General features: G+C 36.4%; 1 protein-coding gene across 1 annotated transcript in view; it reads right to left on the bottom strand.

The window, feature by feature from the left end:
- Window positions 1–19,472, bottom strand: part of TNKS (tankyrase) — a 156,018-nt gene that overhangs the window by 25,083 nt on the left and 111,463 nt on the right. The window contains exons 12-18 of the mRNA XM_040242882.1: window positions 13,264–13,435; window positions 12,072–12,151; window positions 10,103–10,248; window positions 8,165–8,330; window positions 6,619–6,838; window positions 6,222–6,331; window positions 2,092–2,280 (exon numbers count right to left, since the gene is read on the bottom strand). Coding sequence (XP_040098816.1) covers window positions 2,092–2,280; window positions 6,222–6,331; window positions 6,619–6,838; window positions 8,165–8,330; window positions 10,103–10,248; window positions 12,072–12,151; window positions 13,264–13,435 — 1,083 coding nt within the window. The remainder of the gene's footprint in view (window positions 1–2,091; window positions 2,281–6,221; window positions 6,332–6,618; window positions 6,839–8,164; window positions 8,331–10,102; window positions 10,249–12,071; window positions 12,152–13,263; window positions 13,436–19,472) is intronic.

Here is a 19,472-nt window from a genome sequence, read left to right as displayed (position 1 = left end):
CAGCACTTTGGCCAGCTTATTCATGAACTCTTCAGTCTGTTAGGCAAAAGTGCTGTTAGAGTATGTGGGGGAATCCCTTCCTCCATGTACATCTTGTACCCCTCCTCTCATCAAGAGGTAGCACCTATATCCCTTCCTTTCAGTTTGGGTTGCTTGTGAGTTGCTGTGACAATTAGAATGCAAAGAGAGTGGTGCTCTGAAGCTTTTGAGCCAGGCTTTAAAAGGACTGGTGGTTTTGGACTAGATCACTGAGTCTGAGATATGACACACAGAGAGGTCCTGCAGGATTTAAAGCCATCCTGGATGCTGCAGCCTCAGCTGAGCTCCCAGCTAAAGGCGCTGCACAAATAGCTGGACTGCCCAGCTGAGCCCAGTCAATGTACACAGCTCTGAGAAACTATAAGTCATCGTAGTGAGTCACTCACTTGGTTTCGGTTAAGCTACTACGGGTTTTGAAATTGTTTAATACTCAGTAATAGATGTATAAACCAGAATGTGGCTTAGAGAAGTATTTTTGGTTAAAAAATTCTAAATTACGTGACCATACAGTAACTCCTTGATTTCCAGAAAGTTCAGGAAAGATGTTTCTGTACTGTGTTTAATTCTGTAGTTAAATAACACATTTAATCATGAAAATTTAATTTTGAAAATATTTCTATAATATATCAGTTTACTTTTCCATCTTCAGAAGAATGATGTACTGCTTTTTTTTTTTTTCCTCAGTCGCTCAGTCGTGTCCGACTCTTTGCAACCCCATGAATCGCAGCACACCAGGCCTTCCTGTCCATCACCAACTTCCGGAGTTCACTCAGACTCACGTCCATCGAGTCAGTGATACCATCCAGCCATCTCATCCTCTGTCGTCCCCTTCTCCTCCTGCCCCCAATCCCTCCCAGCATCAGAGTCTTTTCCAATGAGTCAACTCTTCACATGAGGTGGCCAAAGTACTGGAGTTTCAGCCTCAGCATCATTCCTTCCAAAGAACACCCAGGGCTGATCTCCTTCAGAATGCACTGGTTGAATCTCCTTGCAGTCCAAGGGACTCTCAAGAGTCTCCTCCAACACCACAGTTCAAAAGCATCAATTCTTTGGCGCTCAGCCTTCTTCACAGTCCAACTCTCACATCCATACATGACCACAAGAAAAACCATAGCCTTGACTAGATGGACCTTAGTTGGCAAAGTAATGTCTCTGCTTTTCAATATGCTATCTAGGTTGGTCATAACTTTTCTTTTAAGGAGTAAGCGTCTTTTAATTTCATGGCTGCAATCACCATCTGCAGTGATTTTGGAGCCCCCCAAAATAAAGTCTGACACTGTTTCCACTGTTTCCTCATCTATTTCCCATGAAGTGATGGGACCGGATGCCATGATCTTCGTTTTCTGAATGTTGAACTTTAAGATATACTGCTTAGAAGATACTTTTTCTTTGATTATCTCATCCCCTCAGGTAAATTACCATAAACACCAAATGCTCTAGCATATTATGTGAAATGTAGAAGGTGATAAGATAGCTTCAGTTCAGTTCAGTTCAGTTCAGTTGCTCAGTCATCTCCGACTCTTTGCAACCCCATGAACTGCAGCATGCCAGACCTCCCTGTCCATCACCAACTCCTGGAGTTCACTCAAACTCTTGTCCACTGAGTCGGGGATGCCATCCATCCATCTCATCCTCTGTTATCCCCTTCTCCTCCTGCCTCCAATCCCTCCGAGCATCAGAGTCTTTTCCAATGAGTCAACTCTTTGCATGAGGCAGCCAAAGTATTGGAGTTTCAGCTTTATAAGATAGCTTACTAAATGTAATTCTTTGAGAATACAATCTACACACAAGTTTTCCTATGATCCATGTTTTCCCTCCGAGTATGGTCAAAAAATGTAACTTACTGCTTAGTTTGTTTTAATAGTTTTAAATTAAAGCAACAACAACAACGATAACTTAAAAAATTCTCAAGTTTCCAGAAGGAAGGAAACTTGTTCTTCTCCTAAAGGATAATATGCACCACTAAAGCAAACCTGCTAATAAACCCTGGAATTTACTGTCATCCCTGGAATTATAAAAAGCAATTCTAAATATTCTGAAGTGAGGACTTACTGTCGCCAGATCTAAAGGGGTCTGGCCTTCCTGGTTCTTCATAGTCGGGTCTGCACCGTGCGCTAGGAGTAGGGCACAAAGCTGCGTCCTGCCTTTTTGGGCTGCTTCGTGAAGAGGAGTAAATGCCCACTTGTCTGTTGCATTTACGCATGTGTTGTATTTTATCAATAATGCTGCAATGTCCACATGCTGAAGAAAAACAAAAGGTTACCAAGAGGTAACAATGAGATTATCTGGTAACGCTCCTTCAGGTACAATCGTTTTTATTTAACATTTCATTGCCCCTACATCTCTATTCTCATCCTTAACAAGTTTCTTTGATAAAAAAAGAATATTCATTGCACTCTTCCAGCTGTACTTTGGACTTCATCTTATCTTGCTTCCTCCAAAGTATCAATTTCATAATTATTCTGCTACTCTGTAATTCTTCATGAGAGCTTTAAACATTTTTTTATTCAGTCCTATAGCATATTCAGACCTATCTTAAATTCTCTAACCCACTGCAATCTGATCTGTTTATTGAAACACTCATCTCAAAGATTCTCAATGTTCTTTCTTCAGCCTTTGGGGAAGTAATGTAATGTAACAAAGCAACATTCTACAAAAATTAGTCTGTCATGCCTAAAGTGACTTAGTGGGTGGAGGAAATGTCAGCAGCAGCACATACATTAATAATCTGGACAGGAGGTGATAAGAGGCTGAACTGTGATGGTTGGAGAAGAACACAAAAGAAGAGCTAAATTTGAGAAATTCTGAAGGAAAAAAAATTGGGTTTTAGAAAAACAAATTAACTACAGAGGAAGAAACAGTTGAGAAAGAATTCAAAGATGACTGTCTTTTGTTTTTCTAATGTAATCTAGAAGATTTACAAAAAAGGTACAGGGAAGCATTAGCAGAAATTGAGTAGCACAAGTAGGAGGGAATCTTCAAGGAAGGTTCACTCGAGGTATGTGGTTTCTAAAGTAAAATATCTAAGTAATGGTGTTCTGTAAATGGTTTGACACAAAAGGTCAGAGCACAGATAGGACGGTCATTTATTTATTCACTTATTCTCTCTAATGCACTTGCCTACCAATCAGACATTTGCTGAATACCTATCTGAGGCTGACTTTCATGAGAATGGGAAGAGAGAAGGAAAGTAAAGACAGGAGTATTGGGATGTAGGGCAGGCTTCTTCAAATTTTCCTTAAGTATTCCTTAAAATATTTTCTTTGTTCTCCTAAATACACTCACTTCAAAAGGAACAGGTACTTCTTCTGAGGAAGAAGAAATGTGTATTAAATTTTTTTTCATACAATACAAATATTTTCTAATTTTCGGAAAAGTGATTTCAGAAAACAGAAGAAAATTTATTAGACAAATACAAATCAGAAGCGTCTAAGAAAGCTTCCATATTTGCTCTGACAATATAAAAACAACTGCAACAGAGCATAATCAGTCCAAGGCTTCTGAAAACAGACCATGTTTGGGCCTTCTAGGGATTATGAATGATATGGCATAATTATAAAATTGATTCTAACACAAAAGATAGAAAGAGGTAACATCTATAGTACTATCAAAATCACTTAAAACAAATCCCTGTAATTTATTTCCCTTATTCAAAGGACGTACGTTGAAAAGAATAGCTATTTTTATTCAATTAATCCAAAAGCATGGAGTAATTTCAAGCTTCTCTCCAGTAAGGTTACAGGGTATTTAAACTATGTTCCTGATGCTTAATTTTATTCTACTCGCTCAGACAGTAAAGAATCTGCTTGCAATGCGGGAGGACCTGGGTTTGATCCCTGAGTTGGGAAGACTCCCTGGAGGAGGGCATGGCAACCCACTCCAGTATTCTTGCCTGGAGAATCCCCATGGACAGAGGGGCTGGGTGGGCTACAGTCCATGGGGTTGCAAAGAGTCAGACGTGACTGAGCAACTAACACACACATTTGTATTGATGGAACAATATAATCAGGTAGGCGAATTTGTATAGGTCTCCAAAATTAAGGCAGTCCAAGGAAAATTATGTGAGGATAAAATTAATTATATATATGGTATATATTATTAAACTTTCTTTATATAAAATCTGTAGTTCAAGCTTGGAGAAACCAACTACATGCTTGTTAAATATGCTGAGAAACATCTGGAAATGCAAAAACAGGAAGCATATTACTATTCATGTAACATAGTACTTGTATGGTACTATACACTAAAACACTAAAAAATATACTGTTTTTTAGTCTTAAAAACACAACTCTTAAGTCTTAAATAGCCACATCACTGGGGCAAAAATTATAACTGAAATTTAAGGCTGGTGAATGCAATAAATAGCTACAGTTCAGTCCTATACAACAGGACTGAGTGAAGTATTGAACTGGAAGGTCTAGAAAAGAAACTGAACTCTGTTGGAATGTTTCCAGGAGTCAATTTAATATGGTTTCAAAATTCAGCTGCAACACAAAATGCTTTAAATGACAAATGTGACATAAAAAAACTTCAAGGGCCCTAATTCAATTTTAGAAAGTTGGGAAGCAAGGAGAAGAGAAATGTGCTTGGGCTCCAGTTAGAGCAATTTAATTTTACAATAATGTCATGCAATTCCCCTAACATATATTATACATTTTAGAGAAAGCACTAAAAAATGAAAAAGTTGAGAAAGAAAACTCAGTAAATTGATTTACTCTTATGAAAAAATACAAAACTATATGCTGTGTGGTAAACAAATATCAATGCCTTATACCTACTGAAGAGCAAAAATATTAATGGTCATGTATAAATATATATTAAAAATAATATAAGGCATTATAATAGAAAAACACTAAGCAGGATAATGCACATTACCATTAATATATATTCTCATTAAACCTTTAACTTTTATTCAAATTTCTTAAACTATGTGTTTGTTTCTCCATTTGGAAAAACTGAAGTGGTAAGTTCTTTCTATATAAAAAGGCCCAAAGATACACAGAGAGCTGACTGACCTCTCAGAGGAAAAAGGTAAAACATGTATCAAAGAATAATGAACAATAAATAACAGCTAAGTAACTTTATGTCATTTCAGCTCTCTCACAAAATTATTTTATCCCCAGGATAGCAGTCATCGTCCACTACTAAAGTCACTTAATCTGTGTCTATTTAATACTGATTTTGAGTTGGTCAAACACACACTTGGAAGTAATATTTTCATTCCTATCTGTCCAACCTGAAACTGGTTTGCTGCTTTCCTGAAGAGTGTTTCAACTCAGGACATGTCATCTCCCTGAAACACTGGTCACTGAGAGGGGGCAGGAGGAGATGTGGATATGCTCATCATAAAGGGCAAGGAAGGAGACAGTGAAAGAATACGGAAGTCATATGATTACCTTTTACTTATAGTCTGTCAGGTTTCTTCAAATCTAGAAACTGTCCTCACCAATAATGACTCCATTTACGAGAACCCCTGGTATGTACATTCTGGCATCTGGGCATTTTTACAGTCAAATAGGGATTAAGTGGCTCAGCAGAAAGCACAGGAGCATTCATATTCTTCCTGCGTGAGTCATCAGACCTAGAGTGGGCCCTGGTGACTTCCAGGCAGGTGGTCCAACAAATATCATCAAGGTTGGAATACATCCATTTTCTCTTTCAGCCGATGATTACAGTTACAGGGCTTTGAAAGAATAAATTTCAACTTTCACGGTGGGGTTTCAGCTAGTCAGTGGGGTTTCAGCTAGTTATCTGAACTGTATGAAACCATATATAGCAATCACTCAACCATTTACTTGAATATTTCTAAGATGCTGATGATAAACATAAGCAAGCATAATTTCCATGCTTACAGAGTAGCCTGCTGGCTTTCAGAGTTTATAAAATCTACATAAGGTACAGTTAAGATTTATTATCTGTGTCAATAAATATTAGCTGAGCAGCCATTAAATACCTATTATTGTACTACATAATGTGAAGAGTCCAAAAAGCTGAAAAAAATACCGTCTTTGGGCAAAAGACAGTTAAGCCTAATGGAGAACACTAGAAACACTTTAAATAGTAAGATTAAAATTGTACTAAATTATGCTGTTGGTTAGGTATCTGTTGATTACTTCATGTATGGTATGTATTTAACAAAGTAGTAAGTATCAGTGAACTTTTCTGGACTTTAGCATGCTCACCCCATAGGATGCCGCATTGTGAAGAGGTATTAAACCACCTTTGTCTTGGGCATTAACATCTGCTCCGTGCTCTAGAAGATACTCTGCTACTTCCAGGTTATTGTAGCCTGCTGTTAGAGTGAAAAAAAAGCAAACATGTCATCTTAAAAGAAAAAAAATGTATATAAATGATAATGACCAGAAAATATTGGGTTTTTAATACTTTTTGCTTTAAAAACTAGTTAAGAATGATTAAGAATAAAAAAATTTGTAAGATTTATAATAAAAATCTTATAAAAGCATGTCAGTGAAGCATTTTACTGAGTAGCAGCACTCTTCCTGATGAGCGTTCCTCTCCTCTTCTGATGAACTGTACCCAAGAAAGGACATGAGCCTCGGACGTGCTGGCGATGCTTACCTGCCAGGTGCAGAGGGGTGGAGTTTCTGCCCTGGGTGTCTCTGCAGTTGATATTCTCTGGGGTACAGAGCTTTTGCACTCTTGCCAGGCAGCCCTTCTTGGCAGCATCCAACAAAGCAGCATCTCCTCTCAGCAAGTCCTGAATATCTGTGTCTCCTTCTTTTACCAAATCTAAAGGTGTATTTCCGTCTCTGTTCTTTTTAGTGGGATCTGCTCCATGCTACAAAATAACCAAATGGTGTTTGTGTTTTCTGTAGCATCTTTATTACCTTTTGTTTTTTTATTTTTAACTTCACTTTCACTCCCTCAAGAAAAATACCTATTCTATCTGCATTGTGAAAAACAGAGGCAACATTTGGTTTTTCTTGCAAATTTCCTACTTAGCAACATACTGGATCAGCTTTCTAACTACTTCCCAACCAAAGCCCCATGCCTCAGGATCACTTGTGATGGTGAGAGGGAAAGGTGTCAAATGTCTTTCTCTTTTGTAGCATATACTGTTTCAGACTCTATGCTGTCTTTGGAAACTGCTTTTCCTTTTAATGATGGATTGGATATTAATGTTAATCAAATCTTAATTATTAATATGTAAAGATATTCAGTGCTGATGAAATGAGAAGAGGAAGACACAGGTGGAAAAAGTATTAATACTCAATTCTAAACAGAATCAGTAAAAAGAAAGTTTGGTAATTTAAAAATATTTTTGTTTTAAGTCTGAGCACCTATGGTGAAATGAGGTAGAAATATATTAACAATTAACTTGACTTTATAAGTTTAATCATTTATACCTATGAAATAAAGTAATTAAAAGTCAAGAATCTTTATTTACAGGCCTGACACAGATGTTATTGGCTCACTGGGGAAATTTGGAATAACCCAGACAGTGAATTCACAGTGACCTAGAAGTTATTTCTTACTTAACCAGGGACAATAAAAATTAGTATCAACTACAGTGTTATTCTTAAAACTCATATGAACATATCTGATCCCATAAAAGTGGTAGGAGAATAATTTTATATTTAACTAAGACAAGTTTCTCTCTAGTTTAAAAAGAGAGGGAGGAAATGATATAAATACATGTCCAGTCATTTTTCACATCTTTTAATTTTATATCTTTTAATGTTTAATTAATGCTTAATAGTTAGAGGTGAGTTTGTTAACAATAATAAAAATAGCTAGCGAGAAAAAAAAAATCAAACTTGATAGAAAAACACATTTCTTCTTATATAAATATCTTCTGATGTTAATTCTGTCAGTTACAGATAAGTAATGCAAGCTAATTCAACTCTTTCCAAAACCTACCTTGTTGAATTGTGATGAACTCAACATAATCAAATCAGTTCAGAAAGGCACTTCAGCCACTACTCAAAGCTACGTAAGAATCATGATATCACACTTAAACATCCCCCTAGAACAGAAAACGGAAGCAGTCTCTCCAGCACTTACTGCACTGTATTACAGAATAATTTACCTTGATGTCATTTTACATCCTAACCAAATAATAAATATAATTACCTTATATTTTATAATTTTTAAAAGTACATACTTTTAAAAGGAGCTTGCAGATTTCATATTTTCCTTTAGCTGCTGCTTCATGTAGAGGGGTAAATTTCCATAAGTCCGCCACATTGACGGAAGCCCCATGTCTTACCAAGAGCTCAGCTACTTCGTAGTGTCCGTATGAACAAGCATTATGAAGGGGCACCAAGCCACTAAACCAAAGAAAATTATTTTAAAGACATACAATAAAGCTGTGTGTTAAAATGATACATATAATAAAATAATTCTCTATGGCATCTGACTATTACGGAACACTCCCTTAAGAAAAATAATTCTCTGATCTTGAAGATAGTCAGTATTCAGTAATGAAAATAATGACAACCAAGAACTCTATAGTCAGATGTGCAAACTATTCTGTGATGACTCATTTAAGTTCTGATTACAAGGCAGCTGGCCTTCTAAAAGGACAAAAAGATGTCCCCATAAAAAAGGAGGGTGCCTCAAAAGATAAATTTAAGTTGCACTTAGTACATAGCAGACACAAAGTATCAAGTGAGGACCTTTTTGCTTAGAGAGATCAGGTTTCTTTGTTTTTGTTTTTAATGTTTTGAGACCAAAAATACTAAGTGCTAAAATGGGGCAATAGAAACAAATGTTGGCTCCTCTCTAACAAACTATAATACTTTGAAAGAGATAGTGATTAATATTAAATGTTCATGTCTGACGTGTTTCTTTTAAAAGAGAAATAAATGCAAAATGGTTAACTGAAATCTAGTGAAAGTGAAAGTGGTAGTTGCTCAGTCAGGTCCGACTCCCCAAGGACTGTAGTCCTTTTCTGTCTGTGGAATTCTCTAGGCAAGAATACTAGAGTGAGTTGCCATTCCCTTCTCCAGGGGATCTTCTTGACCCAGGGGTCGAACCTTGTCTCTTGCACGGCAGGCAGATTCTTTACTGTCTGGGCAACCAAGGAAGCCCAACTGCAGTCTAAGTTGTGTGGTTTATTTGTTAGCAATGTAACTGCACAGGAAAGTGCTTATTTATATTTTGAGATGATATGAAATTAACTCAGGATATGGAAGCTCATTTCAGTTAAAACTTCCTTCATGCTTTTCTAAATGTCTTTCATGGCTGCTTTAAACCCTGTCTACATAAACTGAAATAGTTTCATAAGCTAATACAAAAGTAGAGAATATCTGAATTAGTAAAAATGAAATTATGTTTCTACTAATATGGATGACTCTTTTTGCCGGAGAAAAGATTTAATAGAAAAAGGAGGGATGAACAATAAACTATAAACTATATAAACGTATTTACAAAATACAAAAAAATACTATATATAGGCATTAAAAGGATGAAATGAACTGCTTAGTACTAATACAGAAAGACATTCAAGATATACTATTATAAAAAAGGCAAACTGTAGAGCAGAATGTGTGGGATGACATCTTCATTTATGTTAAACCCCATCACAACAGCACACACACTGGTACACACGTGCTTCAAAACTCCTGACAATTACAAAATTTTGATGTTGTAATCTCTAGGAGGTGGAATGAGAGGGACCTTTCACTTTCTATACATTTTCATAAAGTTTTAATTTGGGGGGATTCCCAGGTGGCTGCTGATAATTTAGGAGATATGGGTTTGATGCATGGGCTGGAGAAGATACGCTGGAGAAGGAAACTGCAACCCACTCCAGTATTTCTGCCTGGGAAATCTCATGGACAGAAATTGCAACCTACTCCAGTATTTCTGCCTGGGAAATCGCATGGACAGGGGAAATCGCAACCCCTACAGTCCGTGGGGTTGCAAAGAGTTGGACATGACTTAGCTACTATACAACAACAAAATTTTAAGCATTATGCTTTAAGCTTTCAAAAAAAATTACTTTTTTAATAAGGGGAAAAAATCTATCATGAAAAAAAAAATTTTTTTTTAAAGTATCAAGAAAATGAATTCCACACAGTGACATTCTAACACATACCCTTTGTCTTTGGCATGGACATCGGCACCATGGTGGAGGAGGTACTCCACAACAGACACACGGTTGTAGCCTGCCGCGAAGTGTAAGGGCGTGGAATGCCGGCCCTCTAAATCTCTGCAATTCACATTCTGAGGGCTGCAAAGTTGCTTTATTGACACACACACACACAAATACAAAAAGAACATTAGTATTTATTTAAGGATCTTGCACCAAAATACTGCAGGCATCTTGGATAAGTCGTAATTTTCTAATGACTATTTCTTTGATTAGATAATACAAGTGATGTTTTAAAATCAGCAAGATGTTTTGCTTTACAGTGTCTACAAATATTCTTATGTTCGCACAGCAATTTCACCTTTTTCAACATTTCCTGGCCAAAATCCTAATCAAAAAGAAGAAAACATAATAAAGCAAGCATTGCCAAGGCAAATGGTGCCTTCCTTTCATTGTTAGAAGGCTTTCTTCCCTGTGAGAGCCTGTCTGCTTGTACCAGCACACTCTTAGCCACCCTTTGCTCAAATAAGATTAAACCTGGCTGACTGCATAACTACCAAAAATTTCTGCCTGCTCTGACGTGGCAACAAGAAGGCTCTGGAAAAATTACATTCATTCTGTCTGGGCCACCTCTTTGGCCCTTTGATCCATCAGAGCAAAGCCAAGCAATCAACAATAGTTTACCTGATCTTCAAGGGGATATTTATTTAGGTCTACAGGTCAAACTGATTCTGATCATACTAGTTTTTGGCCTTCTATTTCCTTCAGCTGTGTCCTCCAAATCGCCTCTCTGTCACCTGGTTCATTTTCCTTTTGAACATTATCATCTCAGCACAAGCTCAACTCTGCTTACAAAGCAGTGGAAGCAAAGTCAGGCTGGAGAGGCTGCATCATTGGTGGTGACAGATGACAATACAAATATCTGAGTAATAATTTATAAAGAATTTCATTTTTTTTTCCAGTGAGAGAATTATTATCTACTTAAGAAGGTAATCATCATCTCCATTTTACAGATAAATAAACCAAGGCTCAGAGAGGTTAAGTGACACCCTGTGTCCTGGAGTGCTAAGGGGTAGAATAAAAACTCAAACTTCATTTTCCTGATTTTTAATCTTGCGATCTTTCTGCCATTGCTTACTTATTTAATTATTTAGTCACTGCTTACTTATTTAATTATCCTAAATTTAGGGAAGTGATGTGAAGAGAGATAATGAAAAGAAGAAAGCTAAAAAAGGTAAAAAAAAAAAAGGCAGAGAAAAAGTGACATTTTCTAGGCTACACGGTCTGATGTCAAGGGCTTTCCAGGTATTTGACAGTCTGGTTGCTGCTCCTGCCACTGTAGTGGGCTGTTATAACAAAAACTCAGAACCTGGAAGTCACCTATAGATATACTAAGAAGGGGCTGGTAGGGTGAACACAGGACTTTTCAGGTAGTACAGTTTTTTTATACAACAGAAGGAAGTCTGGGCATAAGGGAGAGACTCTATAACCTAAAGAGCCATCATCATTTGGTCAGATTGTATCTTTTCATGACAAGTGAGCCTGTAGCTACATTAATACATAAATTGTAGAATCAAAAAATACTTCCCAACTGCAGGATCATAAGGATGATTTCCTAGTGCAAAGGTGAGAATCTCTTGGAGAAGTTCAAGAACACTATTTCAAACTTTATTATACTATTACCTGGGCTTGCACTAGCTTGCAAATTTATGAGTGTGGTCCAAAATAACACTTTAATTTTAAAAAGTGGAAAGAAATAAAAAGAGCTTTCATATAACCAGAAGTAAAGTGACTAAAAAGTGATTTAATGAAAGGCACATACTAGGAAATTCTTCATGAAGATCTCTCCTTATGAGTCCACTCTGCTCAAGCCTTTTATTGTTTGGATTTGAGTTGTTTCACTTACAAGCTTAAAATGAATTGGGAAGCAAAGGTTTCAAAGAGCTACCCAAGACATTAAAAAGCACTGACATACCTTCACAGTTTCCAAGTCTCCGGCTTTAGATGCTTCTAAGAGTCGATAGTCAACATCAGAAGTGCGTATAGGTGTACTTTCTGCATAAAAGACAAGGGAAGATTACTGCTGGTTTTTAAGGAAACACAGAGTAGCAAAGGAGGGAAAATTATTTGGTAAATGGAAAGAGAGATGTTAACATAAATGCTGTCAGAGTGTACCATTAAAACTTTACTATTGTATACTGTTGGTAACTACAGGCTTGTGAGATGAAAGTGAGGGTCTCTAAAGTGGAACTCAAACCTGGTATTAATAGGGGTTGTTAAACAAACCTTTAAAATATTGCCCAGAACAGAACCCCAATAATTTACTATACATTCTATATAACTGATGTATTCCTTCAGGAGTCATTACAGACATAACCTGGAATTGGATTAGTAAATACAGGTACAACTGAAAAGACATACAAATTTTTTGCAGAAATATTAGTTTAAAAAATTATATTGTCATCTAAATAAAAAAAAGAATTCTCATTAAAAAAAAAACCTTATAAGGGCGACTTTACCACCAAATTCTATTATTTGTATTATCCTTCCTGATCAATAAAAAGTATGAAGACTTACACTAAAAAGTTCTGGCGCATACTAAATTAGGCATTTAATGACCCATATAATGTTTTATCTTACTAATCAATTTTTAAGAAGAATTATCCAAATAATAAAAAAATTTTCATTTGTGATTCACTATTTAATTTTATTTTTTACTAGCAGCCATATATTCTAATTGTATTCATTTAGAAGACATTTTAAAAGCATTGCTGGAGCAATCTGCTTAATTTATTCAATCCTTTCCTCCCCATTTTTATCAATTACCTCTAAAAACTACATATAATATTATGAGAAATTCTGATGAAATAGCTATATGTTTCCCTGATTTATAGTTATAACTTAGGGAAACTAACTTAAAATTCCCTATTAAATAGTTCTTAGTACAAGAGAAAAATTTGGAATGTTTGAAGTTTAAGAATTACAAAAAGGAGAATGTTGATGGGCAGGGCCACAGGCTAAATTGTAAGCAAAGAAAGGCAGGAAAAATTTTCAGGCCAAGAAAACATTTCATAGAGCCCCTTAAAACAAGGGGCACAAAGTCTGCGTATCAGTGGAAAGACCTGGAAAAGGAAGAACAGAAAGCATGGTTGTCTGCATGAACTTACCACTCAGAATCTGCTGCACAGCCTCGTTCCCCATCTGTGCTGCTGTAAAGCCTTGTAAGGAGATGATGGAGGGATCTGAGCCGTAACTCAGCAGCAGGCGGCATGTCTGCAGATGACCAGCAAGGGCAGCTCTATGCAAAGCGGTCTGACCAAGGGTGTCCAGTGCATTCATCTGAAATATTATTGAAGGGGGCACATGGGACTGAGCAGCTGTTTTGTTCCCCTTTACACCCTAGTAAGTAAATTCTTGAGAAAAATCAACTGTCAACTTTTATGAAAAATACAATAGACTATTCATAAACTATTCACAAATTCTTGCATACTGATTCTAAAGAAATACCATCTTCTTAAAAATTATAATATACCCATCTCTTCCCTGAATGACTGCCTTCCTGTCCATCCTCCATTCCTTGCCACTCTCCTTGACAACTCGAGGTCTCTGTAAGGTCCCCAAGGTCTGGGACTCTTGTCTGAGGTTCACTGCCTGTCACAGCAAAGATGCACATTAAATACTTTTGGATGAATGCGTTCTACCAAACTTGTTCCCAGAATGTAAAGACAACAGAGTAAGCAAGCAAAGATAAAGTAGTTAATTGTGTTTTCTTTTCTAATTTTAGTCAATAATTATAATAGAATGATCTAATTGCATTACAAACACATTTTAACCAAAAACTTGATTTGAAAATTCAAAAGTTCCATTTTTAAAACTTTGAAAAATTATAATGAAAGAATGGTTACTTTTAAGACTGTTAAGACAATGTTAAACTTTGGGATCATGTTTATAATTTGATCAAAACTGACTAGTCCTAACCTGTTTTCTGGAATGCCCCAGTAAAGCCTACTCTAGTCAGACCAAAGTCCACATTCATTGTACATGATGCTTCTTTCAGAGAAGCCCTTCATTCTGCCTTTCTGGATTATGAGATCCACGGCAAGTTTCACCTTTTCTAAGAAGTTTTCCTTGATTACTTTAAACCTTGATGATTACTTCCTTTCTGAACACCTATGTCAATTCAGCACTGTTTTAGAAATTAGAACACTGGGATAGTGTTTGTTTACCAAGTAAAATTAAGGTTACGGAAATATGGACTGTATTGCATATGTTTTCTGTGTCTAGAAAGCTCCTGTTAATGGCACACAGTAAATTCTCAAATACATTCTGGCGGGTTATTCAAAACACTTGTGTACCCTCACCAAACACAAGAATAAGAGAGGGTTTAAGACAATTGGTCTTCCTGTCTCCAGACTTTCATTGTTGTAAGTAAGGCCGTGACACTTCAGGCAAGGGTTCAAATAAATTCTTAACAGTGTTTCACAAAAATCACCATGAAATACTAACAAATTTAATTATATCATATTTGCCAGTAGAAAAATGACTATTTATACATAAAAGCACAGTCATTATTAGCAAGTACTGATGGAAAACACAAGTGGTCAAACTAAACTTGAATTTTTCTATGAATATTTCTATTACGTTCTCATCACAGGAGAAAAACTTAAAACTGAGAACATTCTAATCATTAACATTTTCCTGGAATTTGCATAAAACACCAATTTAATTACAGTGATGGAAATCCTCAATCCAGTTCATCAAATCATGGGAACACAGTTTTGAGAACTACTAGTCTAAAATACAGATCTTACCAAGTTACTCCTCAGCTCAAACACAGGGACTCTTTCATGCCTTCACATAAACTTGAATCCCTCCACATATCATTAAACTCCATCTGTCATTTACTTTTACATCACCACCCCTTCTACGATATTATTTCATCACAATCTGATAGGCTTGCTGTGCTCCAGCGTTATTAGGTTACACTGAAGCCCTATTTTCTGGAGGTGTTAGTTTCTAAAGTCATTGCAAAAGGTAAAATTTGGCAGTTCTATTTGCAATTTTTTAAGGAATCTCCACACTGTTCTCCATAGTGGCTGTACTAGTTTGTACTCCCACCAACAGTGTAAGAGGGTTTCCTTTTCTCCACACCCTCTCCAGCATTTATTGCTTGCAGACTTTTGATGAAACTGGAGCCGATTATGCAGAGTGAAGTAAGCCAGAAAGAAAAACACCAATACAGTATACTAACACATATATATGGAATTTAGAAAGATGGTAAGGATAACCCTGTATGCGAGACAGCAAAAGAGACACAGGTGTATAGAACGGACTTTTGGACTCTGTGGGAGAGGGAGAGGGTGGGATGATTTGGGAGAATGGCACTGAAACATGTATACTATCATGTAAGAAACGAATCGCCAGTCTATGTTCGATACAGGATACAGGATGCTTGGGGCTGGTGCACGGGGATGATCCAGAGAGATGATATGGGGTGGGAGGTGGGTTCAGGATTGGGAACTCATGTACACCCATGGTGGATTCATGTCAATGTATGGCAAAACCAATACAGTATTGTAAAGTAAAATAAAGTAAAAATAAAAATTAAAAAAAAAAAAAGGTAAAATTTGCCTTTGGTCAAGATTATCCTTGGAGATACCTTAACAATGCAGTGGTAGAGACAGATATAGTTTCTCAGTAAATCCAACATCAGCCAGTTTCACTTCCAGTGTCTGAGCAAATCAACGAAACACCAGATGAAGTACAGAGAATATTTTTAAACATTAACAAAACACTGTGTGTCAGAAGTGGTTATCTCTATAAATATGCATGGTGGAACTGGGTGCAACACAGAAAACCGCAGACTCACTTCTCCCCTTTCTCACTCACTCTGGGGCATGCACTCATGGGGTGCAATACTGAGCAAAAATCACCACTCCCTAGCATAAGGAAGGGATGCAACTACATTTACTAAGTACTTACCAATGTTAGACTCTGTGCCTGATACTACAGGTTTTAATATATTGTAAGCTGTTTAAAAGCAGAGACTATGCTTTTAAGATTTTCCTAAAGAGAATGATTGAGTACTGTAATGATATGTGGCTGGAAACATATAGGACATAAAATTATGACTAAAAAATGCCCAAAACTGTTTTGGAAACCAGTAAGCAAAGGCTAAGGAAATGATAAGGGGACTTTCTCCAAATTCTAGTTGGTGTGAACAGCCTAGTCTTAACAGCTAACTGTGAAGCTGAGTTCACCTCTTGTCTAAGCTTAAGCTATCTTTGTCCACATCACTCACGTGGTAATTCATCATGACTTATTCTGTGACATTTCTGTACTTAGCAATGTGAACTCACACAATTTTACATTAACTATGAACATGTGATGATGTTCCAATCTGATTTCAAGTAATCTGAGAGTTGAAAACGGTCGCTATATTATTTTAGCTATTTTTTTTTCTGTTCAAATCAGGGCACTTTGAAATTAAAAGCAAAGAATAGTAAAAATAAAATCCACAATAGAGGGACTAAGACAGGAATCTGAAACAGGTCTATATCCTGGTAGACAGAAACTACAACCTAGGGAACAGCTGGCAGGCATACTGTAAACTTTTTAGCTTGAAGTTAAGAAACACTGGGCTTCCCTGGTGGCTCTGATGGTAAAGAATCTGCCTGCAACGCAGGAGGCTCGGGTTCAATCCCTGGGTCGGGAAGAGCCCCTGGTGAAGGGAATGGCAACCCGCTCCAGCACTCTTGCCTGGAGAAGTCGGTTGAAGAAGAGTCTGGCAGGCTACAGTTCATCGGGTCGCAAAGAGTTGGACACAACAGAGCAAGTAACACTTCCATTTTTTTTAAGAAACATTAACTCTGCATCATCCCCCCTTTTTTAAAAAATAAAAGTCTTAAACTAATTTTGTTGAATATTGCTAAATGACTATGCCAACTATCATACACACATCTTAAGTCTACATTTCTGTAATTGGTTTTCTAAGAGAAAGTAGTTCCCTAGGAAGTTTATCTTCCTGAAGCAAGATTTGCTCATGCCATCTGCCTATTCAAAAATTTCCCATGGCTCTCCAAATATTATAAGAACAAACCCCAAACTCTACAATTGAGACTACTAAGACCTTGCTCCAGTATGTCTTTTCAGATTTTCCTTATTTCCCCATGAACTAAGTACTTATTCTATCTACTGAACTAACTAATCATTAACTTGTGACTGACAAACTCCTTTGCTTTCCTGATTGAGCCATTATTTAAAATGTATTCTTGAGCAAAAATCAACCACTCACTAGTATAAGAAAGGGATGCCAACTATATTTACTACTATTTCTATAGATCTAATTCCTGGACATTCCTAGTGAAAATTCTTTTTTATTCATGAAATTTCTCCTATTCTCTCCCCAGCCTGCTACCACTAATAGAAGTAATTGGTCTCTCCTCTGAATAACAATCTACCTGTCCTTTCCAATCTGATAATAGATATTCAAGTAGACTGTATTAGTTGAGAACATTTTTTAGATTTTAAGTCCCTTAAGACAAGAAGCTTTATCAAATTCAACCTTATATACCTCATAGTAATAAGTGCAACGCCTTGTATAGTGGGTGTTTGAAAATGGTTGGTAAATGGATGGCTCAAAAGAATGACAAATTAGTAAATTCTGATGATAAAGAATATAGTTTTCGATATACCGTTCTGTATAATGAACAGACTACTGAAACATTCTCTAACCAAAAACCATGTATTCTTCTTTCCCCAGAAATCTGGAGGAAAAAAAAGCTAAATGCCTGTGTTAACAGAATTGTTTAATACTGAAAATAACTGACTCACTTTATCTGCAGTAAAAGTATAATTTAAGTTTTTACAGATTATTACAGGCCACTGAATCCACGGTAGGATGTACACAGGTCAAAGCATCTCCTATGAGGAATGAAATAAACAAAATGACTACCAATTTAATTCTTAGCTAGAGTTCTGCTACAGTGATCAATATTTTACTCAAAGGCCTTTAATCCTTTAATGTGTTATGAATCCATCACAGAGTATAGAATTTTTCTGGGAAGTTAAATTTTAATATAATCTGAGAAACAGGAAACTAGGTTAGTGTTTACTAGCCACACTTGAGTAGTATTATTTGTAAACCTCAACATCCACATGGAATTTTAAAAGAAGCAATCAGGTTTTCTGAAAAGAGATATATTATATTCTAATGTTACATATTTCCTTTGCTTTCTTAAAGGGGTACTCACACTGCCCACATGCCCTAACTGTCAGAGAAATAAGTTGTGGAGCATAGCTGATTAGAGTCGGGGTGCCAATGCCGTGGCTGTGCTAAACAAACTCAAGTCTTATTTACGCTCCCATTCTCATCTCTAAGATGAGATGGCAGCTGCAGGTGGTATATTTCCAAGCCAAAGGTTTATAAAGTAAGGGCTGTGAAGATCGTATTCAGGCCACAGAGAAGTACAACAGGAAAATACAGTCTATAAAAAGAATGAAGCAGATGAACAAACACTGGCAGAGAAAAGAAACTCATGCAGTCTCAGAAGGAGAGAGACATTTACAGAGAGAATGGCAGCTAAGGAAACTAACAGTTATTTCCAAATTCATTGTTCCATCTTTTGTGAATTTCAGCTATAACTCCTGCAAATCATTTCTTTGGGATTAGCTCTGTGGTTATCTCACAGAAGTAATAACCCAGATTTCTACTTCTGCCTAATCTATATTCAGTCAATCTAACTGAATGGTAACTAAAATGTCTCTGAGACACTGGCCCCTTGGGACTTTATTCTGATATGATCAAACTTCAGATATTATTTGACCTATAAAAGCTACTTGGGATCTACATTTTTAAAAGCACTTTAATACTTTTGGGCTGACAGAATCTGTTTATCAACTCACCTCTGAAAGAGAATTAATAAAATCCTTATAATAAGCTAACACATTTCTCTAAAGACAGCAAAGATTCTTGATCACTCTCAATGTGAGAAATAAGCCCATTAAACACCAATTACTATTGACACAATTTCTTTTTACATACAGTATAAATAAATCTGTCAAATTAAGACATGAACATCAAAAAATTTCTTCATGTTCCACACATTTAACAGATGCTCACTAATGACGAAATAGTAGTGCTTTCAAATATGAAAAAAAGAACTTCTGAATTAAACCTTTTGTTTCTAGGTACTAACAATACCATATGCAACTGGGGCTTAGGTTCTGCTTAATAATGATAGTAGACAAAGCAGCAGGAATAGAATGCAGAATGTCAGAGTAGATTAACAATAATAAAGAAAAAGATAAAATCTTTATGTCTCTCTTATTTACGGTTTACAGTAATCTTGTAAAGTAGGGGGTTGGTAGACATAAT

This window comes from Oryx dammah, unplaced genomic scaffold, assembly GCF_014754425.2.
Source record: "Oryx dammah isolate SB20612 unplaced genomic scaffold, SCBI_Odam_1.1 HiC_scaffold_7, whole genome shotgun sequence".
Lineage (NCBI taxonomy): Eukaryota > Metazoa > Chordata > Mammalia > Artiodactyla > Bovidae > Oryx > Oryx dammah.
Note: the sequence above shows the minus strand (reverse complement) of the source record. Positions and strands in the feature narration are given on the sequence as shown.